Below are 20,204 nucleotides of genomic sequence, written 5' to 3'. Positions count from 1 at the left end.
TCAATCTTTCACATGGACACACAGGGGAACATTGAGTACATTGTTCTGGGCAGCTTTGTCCCGTCTTGCCCTCACATATATCATCGTAGATCTGTTTCTCTGACTTATCTAATGCGGCCAGTTCACCCGGTGCATCTGGCACCTCAGGAGGTGCAGTCGGAGTCACTGAAGGTCCTGGACCCTCTGACTCAGTTAAAAAGGGATTGGTTGAAGGCAGTTTAACAGCCTCCTCCAGATCAGCTGCAGCTTTTCTCTCTGTCTTTAAGGCTTTTAATGTGGTTAATATCAACTTCCACGCCGTCACTAACTCTGCGGCGGTTTTCTCAATACGTTCCCATAATATTTTTCCTATCTCCTCCCACGACTCTGCCTTAAATGCCACAGACGGATCAGGGGGGTACCCTTTCTTTCGGCTCCAAATTAGAAGCCTTCTAAGTGTATCTTCATCATATTTCAGTCCTCTCTTAGAGAGCATGTGCAGCAGGAGTCTGACTATTGCCCCTTCTTCATGCGATGTGTTCTGCCCCATGCCGCCCCGGTTGCTCACCTCACCTCGCTGGGTGCTTCTCCGTTGCAACGTATTCCTTTTTCTTTTTCCTTGCGTCAGTCCCACTGACTGCAATTCTTCCAACCGGGCTTCTCCCGCAGCGTCCTCTGCGCTCGACCGGTGTTCAACGATGAGATCCCAGAGATTGTATCACGCCGGGGTCACCAGTTGCGGGAGAAGGATGGACTTCACAACTCTATGAGAGTTATATTCCGAAGCCCCTTATTGTCTTGTCTGACTCCAGTATATATCATAATCTTTGTTTAGTCACTGCGCACACACTCAGGATTGGTTACAGCTTGTTACACACCTTATTGCAATTGGCTATATACAAAATATCACGCGCTGTCCACGCGCCTCTCACACAGTCAGGATTCGCTGCTTGCAGGTGTTCCTGTTTTCCTCGCTTCTTCTTAGTTGTTTTCCACAGCTCCTTCTCCTCAAGGCCGAGCCGTGCAGCTATCCAGCTGTTTACCAGCTTCTCAGTGCCACAGCTCCTTCTCCTTAAGGTCGAGCCGTGCAGATCAACACCACAGCTCCTTCTCCTTAAGGTCGAGCTGTGCAGGGTTTATCCCAACAGCCAACCCTTTGGTGTTTTGCCAACAACTCCTTCCAATTATACTCGTTTGGAGTACCCATTGTGGCTTCCTATTACCCTTTCCCATTGTTTTCCAAACTTGGGGATAACTTCTATTGCTCTCCATAGCTTCCCCTGGCCATCGTTCACCTTGATTTGTTCCACCACAAACATAGCAATGTTTTCAGCAAGGTTTACAAATAGATTTTTAGCAACTGTGGGAATTTCATGTTTCCCTCCTGTTTCTATTTCATGATCAAATGAATTAAATAACAGTCTATGCTGTACCGATTCTTTTGTTCTTTCTTTTATTTCAATACTAATAACTATACCTGGGTCTTCTCCAGGTCCATATATCGTAAGTCCCATTTTGGTTACTTTTTCCTGTTTCCACTTTTCTAAGTTTATAAGAGTCACATTTATCGGATTACAGGTACGGGCTGTACAATTAGAAAAGGTCCTCAGTTTTTCAATTTTTGCCTCTAAGTTAGTTCCTACACACTTCTGGGGTAAACCCCAGCTGGATGTTGTTCAAATTGGTTACAACCTTACTCGTTCCGATTAATCTTCCTCCTTCTGTCTTCATCTCTACCCAATATTGATAAGGGAGTTCTTTTGGATACACGTTGACTACAGTTATTTGCCGTAGTCAGAGCCAAGGAACTCACCCCAAGTAGAACTAGAAGAGGTCCGGTCAGGGCCATAGTGATCGGCGGTCACAGCCCAAAGGGGTTGCAGCCCTTGGCAGACCCTTTTTAAGCCGCAACACCAGTTCCCCTCCGGTCTTGCCCTCTTCCTTCCTTTAAGGGGGTGCTTTCTTAGTACCCAAATTAATACTTCTAAGGGGGTGGATGTTCCACAGCGGATGCACCTGAAGTCTATATTATTTAAACTATCTTCTTGTCCTCCTCTTGGAGAGATACTGAGAACATTTCGCTCTTATAAATAAACACCACCTTCTACACAAAGGCTTTGCTGATCCTCCCATACACTAGTATATTTGCAAAACTGATCCCTGTTATTAGACTCCCTGTTCACCAATTCTACAGGAGTAGCCACAATAAAATTCCCACAGCAATTTAGACGTTCTACTCCTTCAGTGGACCTTTCACTCGCGATACATGTGCCCATCCTTTTTCAGCAGTTCTCACAGCTGTTTCTGTAATTGCAAATGCTAAAGGCGGTGTTTGGGCCACCATCCCAATCTCTCTCAATTCTTTTACTCTTTTTCCAATGGTAATTATATATTGTTGGATACTATGATCCTCAATTACATCGTTCCCCAGAGGCATTCCTTGAAAATAAGGCATGCCATATAACATTTCGTATGGCGATAATCCAATCTCACTGTCCAATGGTAAACATTTCGTCCAGGGCATTTGTGTCTCAATCATTAATTTATTCATTCTTTCTACCTTCCCCGAGCCTTGTGGGTGCCACGGAGTGTGGTATTCCCACTGAATACCTAATGACTGACATAATAGTTTTATTATTTTAGAAGTAAAATGTGTGCCCTGGTCAGAATCAATGTACTGGATTATCCCATATCTAGGTATCAAATGTTCCAATAAAATTTTTACCACCATCTGTGCCGTAGCTCGTGCTACAGGGTAAGCTTCTACCCGCTGTGTTAAATGATCTACTATTACCAATAAATATTTTTGAAATCGACTTGTACTTTCTCAAAGGGTCTGTAAGCTGTTTTTCTCCCTCCCGTGGAACATTTCTCGCCCATCGGGCAGTGTCCATTTTCCTTGTTCTAATTTAGCTCCTATTTTCTCCAATTTTGTTTGTTCTTCTGGGGTAAACGTCTCTCTTTCCTCTCGTCCTTCTTTGCTGGTGTCCTCCTTTGTTTGTATGACATTAATTTTGGCAACTTTAGTCCTCAAGGCTGCTTTGCGGGCCTCTTTATCTGCTAAGTTATTTCCTCTAGTTCGGTAATCTAATCCCTTTTGGTGTCCCCTCACATGTACCACTGCTATCTCCTTTGGTTCTCTTAACGCCTTTAAAATTTTTACTAGCAGTTCTTGATGTATTAAATTCCTCCCTTGGGAATTAATCAAAACCCCTTTCTTCCCAAATTTTTCCAAAAGTGTGACCACCCCATATGTGTCCTTTTAATAATTCCAGGGCCCTACATAGGGCATACAGCTCACAAGCCTGAGCTGACCATGATGGACTCAGAGGTCCTGATTCCACAAGTTCCAAGTCCTTAGTAATTATTGCATATCCCGATTTTCTCTTCCCTTCTACCACTCGGGAGGAGCCATCTATAAACAGTGCTTCTCCATTTTCCAACTCAGTATCTCTTAAATCTGGTCTCACCTTAGTCTGGGTCTCAATTGCCTCTAAACAGTTATGTTGTAATTCCTCTGATGGTTCTCCAAACAAAAATTGTGCTGGACTCTGAGCAGAAGTCACCCTCAGTTCTAAGTCAGGGGAGTCTATTAGTATTGCTTCATACTTTAGGATCCGGCTGTCCGTTAACCATTTTTCCGCTTTTTGTTGTAAAACATTTCTGACATTGTGTGGGGTATACACCTTTAAAGGAGCACTAAAGGTAATCTTCCTAACTTCCTCTATTAATAATGCTGTAGCAACCAAAGCTTGGAGACAAGCAGGCCATCCTCTGCTTCCTAATAATCCCAGTATTTGCCTAATTTCCTTTTTAGCTTGTGGGGGTCTTAAGGATAGAATCCCAGATACCCTATCAGGATCTAACTTCTTCCTTCCTTTACTCAGCCCATGTCCTAAGTATATTTTACTTCTTGTTCTACAAACTGTAGCTTTGATCGGGACACCTTTAATCCCTTTTCCCCTAGAAAATTTAACAATTTAATGGTGGCTTTTCGGGTCCCCTCTTCAGTTTCTCCTGCTACTAATAAATCGTTCACATATTGCAATAATTTTACCTCCTTGGGTATTGTGAAATCTTGTAAGATTTTCTCTAAAGTTTGTCCAAATAGATCTGGTGACTCCGTAAACCCTTGTGGTAACACAGTCCATCTTAATTGTTGTTTTCGTCCTCCCACTCAAAGGCAAAATAATCTTTGGATCCCTCATCCAGAGGACAGGCCCAAAAAGCATCCTTCAAATCTATTACACTATACCAAGTATGTTTGGGCAACTACAGGTTTTAGTCCTTTTCGACCCTCCATAGGTATAGGGTATTGCTTGATTCTAATTGGGCAATTTGTCCCCTTGACTCCGAATGCTCAAGTTTAACTTCAAAATCAAATCCCTTCCTAATAAATTGTATTCGGCTTCAGGGAGCCGAAGTAAATCATTAAGCAAGATATTTACTTTAAAAGGCTCTCCTTTTGCCCCTACTACTGACATACAGCTCTTCCCTTTTTCTATTCCTTTTGGAAATTTTTGAATGGTTGATTTTTCGGCCCCTGTATCCTCTTTATGGGGACCAATTAATAAGGCTGGCCCCGGGGTGTCTGCTCTATTCTTTTTTTTCGCTTTTCTCTCCAGACGGAGTCTTATTTTTCTGACTTTCTCTTGCTGCTGCTACAAAAATTTTTGCTTTTGCTTTTTGTTTTTCTTCGTCCCTCCTAACATGGACTTTCTGGGCTTCTCGAAGTCTTATATCCCCCCAGGATTTAGCTACAAATTGTGTTCTAAGGAATGCGGTCCCAGCCACTGTATTTGGCCTCGGGGAACCTCTTCCCTTATTCCCTGTATGATTATTTAATGGGACTGCCACAAACCCGATGCCTCCCTGATTGCCTCCGAGGGGTACTTCTCGTAAGGGATATAGAGAAGCTCCCTCAGACACAGCAGTCCTACTTCTCGTACATGCAGCCGGAGGTCGATCTATTTCCGGTGCTGTTGGTGGTGGAGGTAGGGGCAACGGTGGTACAGGTAGAGGTACTACGGCTACCGGAGGGGGAGCCGCTGCCGAAGACGGATATGGAAGCGGTAGGTTACCCAGTGGCTCCCATTTATCATCTTTTTCTTTTTCCTTTTCACTTTTAAATAGTGAGGCATAATCGCTTTCCTCTTGACTAAAAGCTTCCTTCGAATTAACATATATAAAGCCTGGCAGACCCAGTCTTCAAAAGATCCAAAAACCGGCCAAAAGACATGTGGTCTCAAAGGTTCTTTTGGCCATTCTACCATACAATATTGAACTAATTTTAATTGACTTTTTCCTTTTCTGGGGCCCCTATCATTCCAATTTTTAATCATTATTCCTAATGGACTCTCCGGAGGTCTTTTTAGTAATTTGCTCCCTTTCTTCTGGTCCTGGGTTCTCGATTTCGTCTGACCCATCTAGGAAAGTTTACTGTGGCAATTCCTACAGCCCTTGCTTACCAGTAAGAGTGTCTTGCAGGGGGTTTAGGACCTATCACCCACCCACGAATCCCATAGGAATCCCTTCGGTCCTTCACCGGCCAAGTCCCTCGTGCGAGATTGGAACCGCGGTTAGAAGACCTCCACAATCGCTTCGCAACTAGGTTCCGTCTCAGTCACACTCTTACACACACAGGCAACCGAATGCCACCCAACCGAACGGTATACACCTTAAATACTTACGACTCCGTCGTCTTCGTTCGGATCTTCGCGCGCAGAATTACGGGCAAAATAAACTGCTGCAGCCGGCAAGGGAGCTCATAAAAAAATCAAACTCTTTGCTTGCCCTTATTCAGGTTCAGGATGGCGTTAGTCCCGACCCGACCCGACCAGGAGCCACCAAATGGTGGGGCGCCCCTCCTAGATCAACTCCCAATTCAGGAACCAAGACCATCCCGGTCGAGCCCCCAGTTGTGATAAATGATTGAGTCCCAAACAGGATTCCAATTTAAGTTTACAATTTATTAAACGAATAGAGGCAAGCAAACAGCGCTGGGTGCGCCGGGAGTCTCCGCTCCACCAAGACGCACGCGGTACAGTTCCTGTTCTTGGTTTATATGCTGTCTGCAAATACATATTCATGAATAGGCGTGCCTTCTTCGGCACATGCCCTCTTCTCCTTCTAGAGTCTTCTCGAATCTTCCTCAGCATGATCCTGTCTGCTAATACATATTCATGAATAGGCCTGTCTGCTAATACATATTCATGAATAGGCGTGTCTTCTCCGGCACATGCCCTCCTCTCCTTCTAGAGTCTTCTCGAATCTTCCTCAGCGTGCCCCCAGGATGACCCCAAACTTTATGCATGCACTTTACAAGTTTCTCTTTACACAATACTATGCGGTCAGTGGTCAAACTGGTTTGAGCTGATATACCAGCAAAGTAGTTTAAGTTTCTCCTGTAAAATACCCATTTTATGGTGCAGGAGAAATCCATAAAAGTACAGAAGGTTACACTTCATCACACGAGTCAGATGAACATATTACACCCCCACAACAGGGGATATTCCTCCTCAAGAGAGATGAGAAATTTTAGTAGCAGCCGCGGGACAGCCCCAGGCTCCAGTGCGACAGCTCCCCTCGCACAGCCCTCAGCGGCCTGTTACAAGAGAAGGACCGTGCAGGTGGAGCACGACCTGCCGCAGCACCAGCTGGGCTTTGGCACCGTGCAGCTGGGATTATGACTCTGCCACTGGGGCAAGACCCCAGGCTTGCCTCCCGAGACATCTCATGGAAGCACGTGCTCTCACAAGCTCCACGCCTGGGCCGGGACTCCTGGGGTCCAAGCTCAGTCGTGATTCTCTAATGGATCCTGGAGCAGCAATCCTGGAGCCCTTCTTCCACTGACACTTGGTGTCCTGTCCCGTGTCAGTGTCCGGGCCCTGCGAGGATGCGAACCGGACCTCTTGGCCCGGTGGTCGAAGGTCTGCAGCGCTCGCCCTCCCCGCAGCCGACGTAGCAGTTTCCCACAGCTCCAGGCCAAGCAGAAACAATCGCAGATCGTGGGATGAGCTTCCTGGCAGCGCTGGGGCACTCCTTGTGGTAGGGGAAGCAGGGGCAGCCGACGGACCCCCGGCTGTGCACCCTTCCCCTCACGTGCCAAAGGCATCAACCTGTCTCCAAGCACACGGTGAAACGCTACTTCTCCCTGCGAGTCCCAGCCCGCTGTGCAGTGTTGCGGCCTCTTCCTGCAGCCCTTTTACTTGGCACACACAGCCGAGAGCTCAGCGTTAACAGAAGGCACCCAAATTCCCACAGGGTGGCATAACATGCTCCTGACATCATCACACCCCCTGCAGAGAGAGCCGCGGCTCGTTGCCCTGAAGCAAAGGAGAAGAAGCCAGCTCACATCACGCAACGCCGGCAGGGGCTGCGCTCTCCCTCTCGGGGGGAAAGCAGCAGCAGCCAGGCCCTGCCCGTGGCGGGCCGCGCACCTGCGGCCGTGGCACTGGCCCAGCACAAGCCCCGCAGGAAGGTGCCCAAGGGGCGCAGGCCTACAGCTGCCTCTGCCGGTCCCGGGCCTGGACGTCTCCACGGCGACCGCCAGGGCTCTGTGACAGGGGGCCGCATCGTGCCCAGAGGCCATTGTGACATGGGTCCCCGCGGTGACGGGGGGTATTTAAGGAGCGAGCGCCCTGGGGTGCCCACTCCCAGGACAGCACCTCCCTCAGGAGGCAGCATCTCCCCTGGGTGCCCGTGGAAGGTCTGCGGCAGAAGACGCCAAAGATGCCCATGGACGAGGAGGCGAACGCCCGCTCCCAGCCTGACACCAGGCTGCCGAGCCTGCAGAAGAGGCGCCAGGTGAGGGACGGGGCAGGAGGGAGAGGCTGGCGCTGGGACGGGGCCACACGGAGCTGCCTTGGTGCCGGGCTTCGCTGGCACTGTGGGGGCCGCTGCGCCAAGGCGGCCGCCTCCATCCCGTGCCTTCTCCTCCTCCTGCCCGCAGGCACGCCACAGGCAGCCAAATGCAGCGCCGCAGGGTAGCCAGAGCCTGGCCTCGTCCAACCATGGGGACAGGCTGCCACGGCTCCCCTGCCCAGAGAGCTCGCAGGCCGCGGGGAGCCACCACGCACAGGTAGGGAGCCTGAGGGAGACAGGGCCGAAAGTCTTCCCAACGCGCAGGCGGGAAGTGCAGGCGGGGACAGGTGGGCCTGGCCCCCGTAGCAAGAGCAGCCCCTCGTGCCATGCCCAGCAGGATGCCCAGGCACGTCAGGGGTGCTCCCGCGAGTGGCCATGGGCCACACGGGGACCAGCTCTCTCCTCAGAGGGCTCTGGGAGCAGGGCAGCAGCCGCCTGCGGGGCCGAGCGCTGCCCTGGGGGTGGCAGGGGAGCCCGGCTGCAGGAGCTCTCCCAGCGGGGACGCAGGGGCAAGGGCTGCAGTCACGCAGCCTCTCTCCTCGGCTTCTCTTGCAGACGCAGAGCCTGGCGCACTGGGTGGCACCGCCCTGCAGTACAGCATTGCAGGAGGAGACAGCCCTTTCCAAATCCCTCTCTCTCTTTCAGCTATGCAAGGGCCACTCATTTTCCAGCTTGCAGCAGCCAGAGCTGACACCCCTGCAGCTCCCTGAGGCCACCACAAGCAAGCAGGACCTGCTGGAGCGACTGGAAGCCCATGTCCCCAGCAAACAGCAGGCAGGGGCAGCAGTGGGGGCAGTCCTGCAGGTGCCACAGGAGAAGCTGGAGGCCTTTGCCAAGGAGGAGCAGCGGGCAGATGACAGTAGCACAGAGGTGTCCCAAGCAGAAGTCACCATCTGCAACACTGGGGTCAACCCCTTGGGCCCGGAACTCTTCCAGGACCACCCCCAGGAGGGGCACGCCCAGCCCAGCAGCTTGGGACCGGAGGTGGTAGGAGAGGCAGCCAGAGACCTGCAGAACGTGTCTCCTGCCCCGGCGAGTCCCACGGATGCCGAGCCGGCAGCTTCTGCCCAGGCCGCAGCTCCTGAGGAAGAGGGGCAGGGCGTCCCTCTCTCTCCCGCGGCACAAGAGGATGCACCAGCACCAGCTGCCAGCGAGTGGGCCGCAGCTGCAGAGGCAGAGAGCCAAGCACCTGCCCCACACGGCCCCATGGCCGACGAGGAGGCTCTGCAGGCCATGGCCCAGTACATAGTGCGGGAGGCCGTGAGGAGGGCCGTGCTTGCAGTCCAGGGACTTGAGCAGCAGCCGCCGCAACAGCGGGACCTGGAAGAAAGCACAGATCTGTCTGTGGCTGCAACACCTGCAGCACTGCAGGACACTGAGTCTCCCCTGGCTGAAGAGCCTCAGGGAGAGGACACCACAGCCCCTCTGGTCCCAGCAGCACACGAGTACGAAGAAATCACTGCTTCTCCCCGGTCTGGCCACCAGCAAGGAGAGGGCAGCTCCACCACTGTCTCCCCAGAAGCGCAGGATGGTGCAGTGGCTTCATTACTGCCTCAAAGCCCTCCGGCACGTGCTGGCACGCCCCACCTTGCTCCAGCAGCAGACAACAAAGAAGATGTAGTGCCTTCGTCCTTGGAGCGGTACCAGTGGCACCAGGCGAGACAGGCACACATGGCTGGCGCTCAGCACCCCGAGGCGCCAGAGGCAGACGCAGTGCCCAGGGTGCGAGTGATAGGGAGATTCCTGGTGGTCCCTGTGTCACCTCCTCCCTTCCCTGCCTGTGCCTTTGCTCTCCCCATGCAGGCGGCCTCCATGCGCTCCTCCGGCTGCAGGGACATGTACGACGATGACTCAGGTATGTCCACAAGTTGAGCGCCAGCCTGGTGAGTGGCAACCAGGCCAGGCCAGGCCAGCAGCACTGCGCGCACGGGGGCTGGCCGCACCACGGCCACCCCTCCCTGGGGAAAGGCCTGGGTGGCGCGGGGCAGGCAGCAGCTTGTCTGTCGCCCACCCGGCCCCTCACCTACAGCTCTCCTCCCCCCACAGGCATCGCCGCCCTCGTGCTGCCCGCCCAGGCTCAAAGGCAACGGCCACCCTCCCTCTTCAGGAGGGCTCTGCGGGCTCTGCGCAGGGCTTTCCGCTGCAGCTGCATCACAGGACAGCAAGAGCTGCAGCACCCCGCTGCCAGCCCCCGGTGGGTCCCCGGAGATGGCGGCTGGCCGTGAGACTGCGCAGTGTCTGGAGAGAGCGGCACGGGGAGGCACGCGAGGGATGGGCGCATGGACGATGCCCCATGCATCCTGCTGCCCTGAGGTCATCGTGCTGCCAGCGCCGCTCGACTGCGAATGCTTGCTCAGGACCATAAAAGACATCAATTGTCCCCCAGTGCGCGTCTGTGCCTGGTCTGTCTCGGGAGAAAGACGGGTGCGGGCAAGGCCCGTGCCGGTGGTGTGTGCTGGGAGGAGCAGGAGAGTCTCCCCAACAGCTTTTCCGTCTTATCAACGGTGTCCCCCTGCTCCACGGTGCAAAAAGACAGTGCTGCCGGCTGAGCACCGCAGCCCACGCCTGCCCCACGGCCCAGCTGCCTGGGGGCAGCTCTTGGCAGGCAGCCTCGCTGTCGCCCCTTGCTGACGCACGGGCTCAGGCCGCCACGCAAGGAGCCCTGCCCGCAGCGGGCATCAGACTCGGGACAAGGAAGGAAAGGCAGGAGACGGGGAGAGCCAGAAAACCCGAGACGGTCCCTTCCTCAGTCCTGTCAGCAACTCTACAGTGAAACTGTACCATCTGCCAGGATGCAGCCCTGCGCCGCGCCCGGGCGGCGGGCGCCGTGCCCACTCTCTCGCAGAGAGCTGCTCCTGGGGACACAGGAGGGGTGCGGGGAACGGGGCAAGGCTGAGCAGAGGCTGCGCAGGGCAAGGAGGGGGCCTCCGCAGTGGCGAGAGCCCCGGGGCAGGGGGTCAAGCTCCCGGGAAGTGTGGGTTGCGCTCAGGGGCCGCAGCGGCACGAACGAGGTGCAGGAAAGAGCCCACTGGGAGGATGGAGCAGCAGGGGTGGCTCTCGGCTGGCAGGTGAGCACCTGCCAGCACCAGAAGCCAGCTCCAAATCTAAGGGACGTGGCTACCCCGGGCTCCCCGCCGAGGTGATGTAATGCTCCACTTTCCCAGGAATGACATTTTTCCTAATATCCAATCTAAAGCTCCCCTGGCGCAACTTGAGGCCATTTCCTCTCATCCTATGGCTGGTTACTTGGGAGAGGGGACCAATCCCCTCCTCGCCACAACCCCCTGTCAGGCAGTTGTAGAGAGCCATGAGGTCTCCCCGGAGCCTTCTCTGCTCCAGGCTGAGCCATCCCAACTCTCCCAGCCTGGCCTCCCAGCAGAGCTGTTCCAGCCCTTGGAGCATTGTTGGGGCCTCCTCCAGCCCTCCTCCAGCAGGTCCGTGTCTCTCCTGTGCCGAGGGCTCCAGAGCTGGACGCAGCACTGCAGGGGGGTCTCCCCAGAGCGGGGCAGAGGGGCAGAATCCCCTCCCTCGCCCTGCTGGACACGCGGCATTGGGGGCAGCCCAGGACACGGTTGGCCTTCTGGGCTGCGAGTGCACATTGCCGGATCCTGTCCAGATTTTCATCCACCAGGACGGTCAAGTCCTTCTCCATGGGGCTGCTCTCCACCCCTTCATCCCCAGCCCGTACTGATACCGGGGGTTGCCCCAACCCAGGTGCAGGACCCTGCCCTTGGCCTTGTTAAACCTCATGAGGTTCACGGGGGCCCTTTCCTCAAGCTTGTCCAGGTCCCTCTGGATGGCATCCCATCCCTCAGGCGTGCCAACCACCCCACTCAGCTTGGGGTCATCTGCAAAGTGGCTGAGGGTGCTCTCCATGCAAACCCACTGTCTGTGTCATTGATGAAGGTATTAAAGAGTACTGGTCCCAGTATGGACCCCTGAGGGACACCGCTCGTCACCAGTCTGCATCTGGACATTGAGCCATTGCCCAAAAGTCCACCCATCAAATCCATCTCTCTCCAGCTTAGAGAGAAGGGTGTTGTGGGGAACCTTGTGAAAGGCCTTCCAGAAGTCCAGACAGACAACATAGGTAGCTCTTCCCTTGTCCACTCATGTGGTCACTCCATCCTAGAAGGCCACTAGGTTGGTCAGGCAGGACTTGCCCTTGGTGAAGCCAAGCTGGCTGTCTCGAATCACCTCCCTGCCCTCCATGTGCCTCAGCATAGCTTCTGGGAGGATCCGCTCCATGACCTTCCCAGGCACAGAGGGGAGGCTGATGGGTCGGCAGTTCCCAGGGTCCTCCTCACAGCCCAGAGCAACCACCTGTGGACCAGGACCTCTCAGCCCTGCAGCCAGGCCAGCCCCGGCCAGGGCAGGGGACCGCTGTCGAGCTCCTCTTCCGTGGCACTGGTGAAGCTCCCACTCTGTAGCTCCATGGGGGCCCAGCTTGCTCAGGGAAAGCCACGCTCATGGGGCACCTGCGGCAACCGCCGATTCTGGTGTTCCACTGGGGGCCACGTGGGCAGGGGTGCAGCGGGGCCTCTTCCCTCTCCTCCTCCGCAGGGCCAGCATGGAGGTGTCGAGCAGGGACCGCCTGTCTTACCCATGTGGGATTGCCCTGGACCCCCAAGGCTGTCGGGGAGCCGGGGCTGTAGCCCGGGCCAGTCCTTGGTCAGGACCCTCCACTGGAGCTGCCGGCAGGGACAGAGCAAAAGTGGCTCCCCGGGGATCATAGAATCATCGAATCACACAATCATTCCAGTTGGAAAAGACCTTTAAGATCATCAAGTCCAACCAGTAACCCAACAAAATTGCCGTGTATTTCTCTCCCTAATGCTACAAATTATTTTCTTTTTCCCCTCTTCATTCCTTGGAGGGATCTGGGTCCTAATGTAGGGCACGAAGCCGTTGGCCTCGTTGACAGTAGTTTGCCACCAGTAGGAGTCTTTGCTCAAGCAAGAGCAAAAGACACACCGAAAAGCGTGACGGAGCAATCGGGTAGGGCTATAATCGTGCCTGGGAGCCGTCTGCGCACATGAAGGTTTTGTGTCTCGCTCTGTGTAGTGGCCACAGAGTCAGTGTGATCTCCCTGTACAGCACTAGGAGACATCAATCTGTTTGCTTCTTTCCTCGACCAAGCTTCAAAGGCTGGCTTTGAAAGGAAAATGTGGTTCAAATGTAACATTCCTCCAAGAAGACCTCGTGTAACTGATTTACCAAAATTAAAACTTTTTTTCCCTGTGAAGCTTCGTTTCCTCCATAGCAACAAAAAGACCAGGTTTTGGTCTTTGGGCTGACCCGCCGTGGATGCCCCCGCCAGCGCCACTGACACCTCCACGCCACACGTGCCACAACCTGCCCCGTCCTCAGCAGCGTGACGGTGCGGGGTCAGTGCAAGCACTGCGTCCCGGGTCGGCGGGGCCCGATCTGGCAGCGGCTCCTGCAGGAAAAGGCAGAGCCCCCAGCGGGACAGCACCTGCACCCAGGTTATAGCAAAGGCAATTTATCCCACGGGGGTTTCCTGACCGTCCCCCGCAGCCGCGCAGCACGGCGGGAGGGGGCAGCGGCTGCTCTGGGCGCTTGGGGCAGGGGACGGTAAAATTAACCAGGAGGACAGAGGTGGGGTCTGGATCCAGGCCCGAGCAATCCCGGCCAGGGCTGCTATAAAAAGAAAGAGCGGACGCTTCTCGCCTCTCCTGCCGGCAGCGGGCAGGCGCCAAGAGGCTGGGTGCCACGGGAGTTGGGGAGCAGCACCCCGACCCCGCGCCCACCGTGGGGCACAGGTAACACTGTGGGGATCCTGGGGGGTTTGCTCCCAGCGGGGAATGCTGCAGTCCTGTGGGCTGCGGGGGCCGTGGGGCCAGGCGCCGGGGACGCCCGCCTGTCGGCAGCATTTAACACGAGTAACGGCATCGGGGTCTCGGCCGGTGCCGAGAGGTTTGCCGAGCGGGGTGCCCCTGGCCAGGGATGCAATGGTGGGTGCATTCCTCCAGCCTGCCCTGCTGCTCTCTGCAGCCCCCTCCCAGGCCCCGCCGCCATCCTGGAGCTGACCCTGCTCTCGCTCCCCCACCTCCCCAGCCACCTGCGGAGGAACCGGCTGCCTCCCTGCCCACGGCACTGCGGCAGCCAGGGGCTTCCCCTGGGGCGCCTCTGCCTGACATGGAGCATCTGGTGCTGCGTTTGGTGCTGCTGGCCGGGACGCTGGCCGCCGGCAGCTCCCCGCACCGGCGAGACCTCGCCCCCGTCAAGGAGGTGGCACTGGACATGGCCCCCACCTCCTTCGACGACCAGTACCGGGGCTGCAGCCGCATGATGGAGGAGGAGCTGGGAGACCTCAACCGCACCGAGTTTGCCAACAACAGTGTCTACGCTCAGGCGTGGACATTCGCCGCCGCTGAATGGCGGAGCCGGAGGGGACGCTTGCCCCAGTCACCGGCGCTGCGGCCGGAGCAGGCGGTCGCCCTCCTGGCGTACACCCTGCAGGGTCCCCTGCACCAGGCATTCAACGCAGCCGTGCGTGAGGCCGGGCGCTCCCGCGGTGAATACCTGGGTGCCTTCCACTTCAAGGCGCTGCATTTCCTCCTGAGCGAGGCCCTGCGTGCCCTGCAGGACGCCCAGCCCCATCGCTGCCACCGTGTCTACCGGGGTGTCCGGGGCATCTGCTTCAATGCCCAGCGCCACCAATCCATCCGCTTCGGCCACTTCACCTCCGCCTCCCTCCGGAACGAGAGCACCCTGCCCTTCGGCCGGGACACCTTCTTCTCAGTGGAGACCTGCTACTGTCTCCATCAGGGACTTCTCCTTCTTCCCTGAGGAGGAGGAGGTCCTCATCCCGCCCTACGAGAGCTTTGAGGTCACCAACATCACCCGCGATGGGGACAGAGCCTTCATCCACCTCCGCTCCCAGACCGTGCTCAGCACCGACAACTGCGAGTTGGTGGAAGGTGACGTCCCCTCCATTGGGGTGCTGGGGAAGGGGGGCGTGGGGTGGCCCTGTCCCACCAGCTCCACCAGGAAGTGGGGATTGGGACCATGGGGAGGGCCATGGGGGGGAGGTTGCCTTCAGGTGCGTGTCCTTGCCTGTCTCCCAGCCGCTCTCCCCCAGCATTTGCAATGGGGACCCTCTGCAGCAAAACACAACACGGCATGGCACGGTACGGTATGGCACAGCATGGTGTGATGCAGGACAGCACTGCTCAGCACGGTGTGGCATGGCATGATGCAGCACAGCACAACATGGCATAGCATGGCACGGCACAGCACGGCACAGCCTGGCACGGCACAGCATGGCACAGCACAGCACGGCATGTTGTCATACGCACAGCACAGCAGAGCACGGCATGGCAGAGCAGAGCACGGCACAGCACAGCACGGCACAGCATGGCACAGCTGGGCCGCGGCGCAGAGCGTGCAGCAGCCGTGCAAACAGAGTTGGTTTCTTTGGCAGAGAAGAGATGCAAGAGCCGGCCGTGCGTCTTCAGTGCAGGTGAGCCGAGAGCCCCCGCTGCAGCTCGGGGGTGACCCTGGCTGAGCCCCCTGCCCCCTGTCTGCCCCTCACTCCCCCCCTCTGGCACTCCCAGGCAGGAGCGTCCGCCAGGACCCCCCGCTCCTCGGGGGGCTCCTCCTGGCAGCCGTGGCCCTGGCAGCAGCTGCCAGGGGCCCCTGAGCCACAACAGCACCGCAGTCACGGCACCATGGCGAGGAAAAGGCGCCAGGAATAGGAGCCACCAGCTTCACCGAGACGATGGGACGGGACAGAGCAGCAGGAGGGGCTGGGGCTATGGGGACAGCCCCACTGCAGGGTCCCGCATGGCGGCCGCCTGTGCCCAGCTCAGCCCTGCCATGGTGCCACCGGCCCTGGGACGTGTCAGCAGTGCCGGGGCAGCAGCGGAGCCTGGATGAGGCCTTTGGCAGAGCCGTGGATGGGGCTTTTGGGTGCAGCTGAGCGTGGGGTCTGTGAGGGGCTGCCCCAGGGACAGGGGCTGGCACTGACGGGGACCAGAGGGGCGCAGCAGGGCCGCTTTTGGGGGTGTCCCTGCCTAGCCGGCCACTCGCCTTCCCCTGGCTCCTGGAGGAATAAAGGCTCGCTGTGGAACCGGGGTGTCTCTGCGGGCTTCCTGCGGCTCCCTGGGCTGGGGGCAGCTCGGGGAGGCTGCAGGCAGGGTCTCCTCCAACCTCCCCACATCCCCAGCCCTCTCGCATCCAGAGCATCCCCCAAAACATCGGCCGACGCCCCGGGTCCTGCTCAAGGGGTCTCGCGTGGGTGTCCTCCCAGCATCTCCTCCCAGCGCCCAAGGGAGCAGGAAGGGGGCTGGCACCAGCCACCCCAGCCCCAGTGCCCGGGAGCAGGACACTTCCAGGACAAGATGGGTGGGGGGCTGCCCCACGGAGCAGCACATGGGGCTCAGCAGCGCTGTGCTGGGCGGGTGCAGAGGGGGACACGATGGGCCCAGCTCTGTAGGGGTCCCCGAGCGCCAGGGTCCCCACTCTCCTCCTCCTCTTCCTCCTCCTCCTCCGGGGCAGGGCGCAGCCATGGGGCCAGGCACCCCCAGGGCAGGACCAGGGCTGTCCGGGGCTCTGCAGCCCCTTGCTGGGCAGGGAGGAGGTCAGGAACGGATCCTGCTCTTCGCAGGCAACCAGGGCTGCCTCCTCTTCCTCCCTCCTCACCCCACGGGTGCCCTCTGCACCCAGGGGTGGCCCCATCCCCAGGACACAGGTGACACCGGGCAGCCTTGATGTGCTTTAATAAGCCCTGAGGTCCAGAGCCGGCGCAGCCAGGTCAGGCGGGTGGCCCGGGCAGCACTCCCGGCTCGGGGTGCTGGGAGCCCCCACGTACAGTGGGGCCGGCAGACGTGGGGCTGTGCCATGGGGCGGTGACACTTGGGGCAGCAGCGCTTTATGGGGCGGCCTGAGGGGGCGGCGGGGGCAGTGCCGTGACTCACTGGAGCTGCCCTCAGCCCCGGCCCCGCCGGCTGGGCGCAACCGCCACCGCACTGTGTCCCCCAGCCCCCCCGGGACGTGCCCCTGGCCCCTTGCGCCCAAGGCGGCACCCCACATCTCCATGTGCCCACACGCTCGTCCACATCGGGGGACCGCCCATGACCAGCCTCGCTGCACCCCGTGTGTCCCCACCCTGCCCCATATCTCCCCCATGCCCGCGGGCAAGCAGCCGTGGGCACCCCGTGTCCCTCGCGTGGGCGCTGAGCCGGCCTTGCCCTGGGGTGCTGGCAGCACTGGCGAGCGGGGGGCTTGGGGCCAGCGGGGTCACCAAGGGGCACGGCAGGCTGTGGGGGAGAGAGGTGCGGGTGAAGCCCCCCGGGCACCGAGCACCTGTGCTGGGGTGGGGGAGCCCTTGGGTGCGTGGGGGCGGCCCCAGGGTGTCCCACGACGCAGCCCCCCAGCTCCAAGGGGTGAAGGAGAAAAACCCCCAGGAACCGAGGCGGGGCTTCGCTCGGGGCTCAGCCATGGGGCAGCCAGCGCTTGTAGAGAGCGATGAGGTCTCCCCTCAGCCTCCTCTTCTCCAGACTGACCAACCCCAGTTCCCTCAGCCACTCCTCATAACACTTGCTCTCCAGACGCCTCACCAGGTTCGTTGCCCTTCTCTGGACATGCTCCAGCACCTCAACGTCCTTCTTGTCATGACGGACCCAACACTGAACACAGGATTCGAGGTGCAGCCTCACCAGTGCCAAGTACAGGGGTACGATCACTGCCTTACTCCTCCTGGCCACACTATTTCTGATACAGGCCAGGATGCTATTGGCCTTCTTGGCCACCTGGGCACACTGCCGGATCATGTTCAGCCGGCTGTCAACCAGCTCCCCCAGGTCCTTTTCCGCTGGGCAGCTCTCCAGCCACTCCTCCCCAAGCCTGGAGCGTTGCACGGGGTTGTTGTGACCCAAGTGCTGGACGCAGCACTTGGCCATATTGAACCTCATACAGCTGACCTCAGTCCATCCATCCAGCTTGTCCAGATCCCTCTGCAGAGCCCTCCCAGCCTCCAGCAGATCAACGCTCCCTCCCAACTTGGTGTCATCTGCAAACTGACTGAGGGGGCACTCGATCCCCTCATCCAGATCATCGATAAAGATATTGAACAAGACCGTCCCCAGAACTGAGCCCTGGGGAGCACCACTTGTGACCGGCCAACAATTGGATTTACCTCCGTTCACCAGGACTCTCTGGGGTTGGCCGTCCAGCCAGTTCGTTACCCAGCGAAGAGTAAACCTGTCTAAGCCACGAGCCGCCCGTTTCTCCAGGAGAATGCTGTGGGAGATGCTGTCAAAGGCTTTAGTAAAGTCCAGGCAGACAACATCCACAGCCTTTCCCTCATCCACTAGGTACGTCACCTGGTCATAGAAGGAGATCAGGTTGGTCAAGCAGGACCTGCCTTTCATGAACCCATGCTGGCTGGGCCTGATCTCCTGGTTGTCCTGCACATGCCCTGTGAGCACCCTCAAGGTGAACCTCTCCATAATCTTCCCCAGTACCGAGGTCAGTCTTTCAGGCCTATAGTCAGTCATGGAGGCAGGCTAAGCAGCTACTCAGGGCTGCTTCTAACCCTGACTTTTCGTGGCTGTGTGTGTAGCGTGAGAGATGTTTAAGACTGTTTTAGACGCTTGTACATCTGACCAATAGCACAAAAATAGGACATTTCACTCTGATGCTCAGTCGCATGTGATTCTTGCCGGTACTTGTTACAGGTCTGAAATATCGGCCATGCAATGGCAAGGCTTGAAACACAAACCTGACCCAAGTTGTTTCCGTAAGCATATTGAACAAACGTGCAGAAAAGCACATGGACTTCTCTCATAATTCACCCGAGATAGGGCTACCCTTGGGTGTTGCACAGCTCTGCTCCAGACAGGGTGTCTGCATTTACTTATCCTCATTTTAAACCGGTAGATTGATTTTTCCACAAGAAAATCCCCCGTCTAAGCAAGCCCCACTCGTCAGCACACTAGCCCTGTGCTGGCCTTTCGAGCAATAGGCAGCCTGTTGAAGATGTTCCATAACACGATTCCTACCACCACTTTATCCCTGAGGTAGGAAATGACACCTTTGCCAGTATCTTCTCCTTGCTTTGGAACTTGAGGCGTTGGTGAAAGGTTTGGAGAAACGTGAACTTCTGAGGCTTCTGCTTCTGTTTCACTCTCTGATCCCATAGCTGTCCCTCATGCAAAGCTATGAGGTCTCAAACATCCAGTGCAGAAAAAAGCAGCAGCTATTTGCCTGTGGTGGTGAAAGCAGGCCGAAGAGCAGGGTTCTGCAAGACACTGAGGTGTTTTTCTTTGAGTTGCGTGCAGCAAAAGTTTCGTTTCAGTAACGCGAGGATGACGCAATCCTAACATGAAGCCCAACGCTGACAATTCCCAACTTCCATCAGCAAATGCAAAAGCCAGAGCAGTCTACTTCTTCCAGGCAGCATATACAAAGTAAATGTCTTAGAACCCCACACAACCTCTTTGGTCCAAAACCTGGTCTTTTTCTTGCTATGGAGGAAATGAAGCTTCACAGGGAAAAAAGTTTTAATTTTGGTAAATCAGTTACACGAGGTCTTCCTGCAGGAATGTTACGTTTTAAGCACATTTTCCTTTCAAAGCCAGCCTTTAAAGCTTGGTCGAGGAAAGAAGCAAACAGATTGATGTCTCCTAGTGCTGTACAGGGAGATCACACTGACTCTGTGGCCACTACACAGAGCGAGACACAAAACCTTCATGTGCGCAGACGGCTCCCAGGCACGATTATAGCCCTACCTGATTGCTCCGTCACGCTTTTCGGTGTGTCTTTTGCTCTTGCTTGAGCAAAGACTCCTACTGGTGGCAAACTACTGTCAACAAGGCCAATGGCTTCGTGCCCTACATTAGGACCCAGATCCCTCCAAGGAATGAAGAGGGGAAAAAGAAAATATTTTGTAGCGTTAGGGAGAGAAATACACGGCAATTGTGTTGGGTTACTGGTTGGACTTGATGATCTTAAAGGTCTTTTCCAACCGGAATGATTGTGTGATTCGGTGATTCTATGATCCCCGGGGAGCCACTCTTGCTCTGTCCCTGCCGGCAGCTCCAGTGGAGGGTCCTGACCAAGGACTGGCCCTGGCTACAGCCCCGGCTCCCCGACAGCCTTGGGGGTCCAGGGCAATCCCACATGGGTAAGTGCTGCTGGCTCCGCCATCGCACCGGGCCAGGGCTCTGGGGAGGAGTAGAAGGAGCCCTGGGGAGAGGAGTTGCTCCCTGACAGGGAGCCCAGAGAGGCCTTGGAGGCCAGCGGAGCCCGCGGGGACAGGCGGTCCCTGCTCGACACCTCCATGCTGGCCCTGCGGAGGAGGAGAGGGAAGAGGCCCCGCTGCACCCCTGCCCACT

General features: G+C 56.8%; 1 protein-coding gene across 1 annotated transcript; it reads left to right on the top strand.

Moving 5' to 3' along the window:
* Nucleotides 1-12,793: 12,793 nt before the first annotated feature.
* Nucleotides 12,794-17,628, top strand: LOC309415760 (erythroblast NAD(P)(+)--arginine ADP-ribosyltransferase-like). Its single transcript, XM_082013368.1, is given in 2 exon segments — nt 12,794-14,621; nt 14,623-17,628. Coding segments are annotated over 2 exon segments (1,212 nt in total). The 5' UTR covers nt 12,794-13,809; the 3' UTR covers nt 15,023-17,628.
* The last annotated feature ends 2,576 nt before the right edge of the window (nt 17,629-20,204 follow it).

This window comes from Phaethon aethereus (assembly GCF_964289735.1).
Source record: "Phaethon aethereus genome assembly, chromosome: 1".
Taxonomy (NCBI): Eukaryota; Metazoa; Chordata; class Aves; order Phaethontiformes; family Phaethontidae; genus Phaethon; species Phaethon aethereus.
This window is presented reverse-complemented; position numbering and strand designations above follow the sequence as displayed.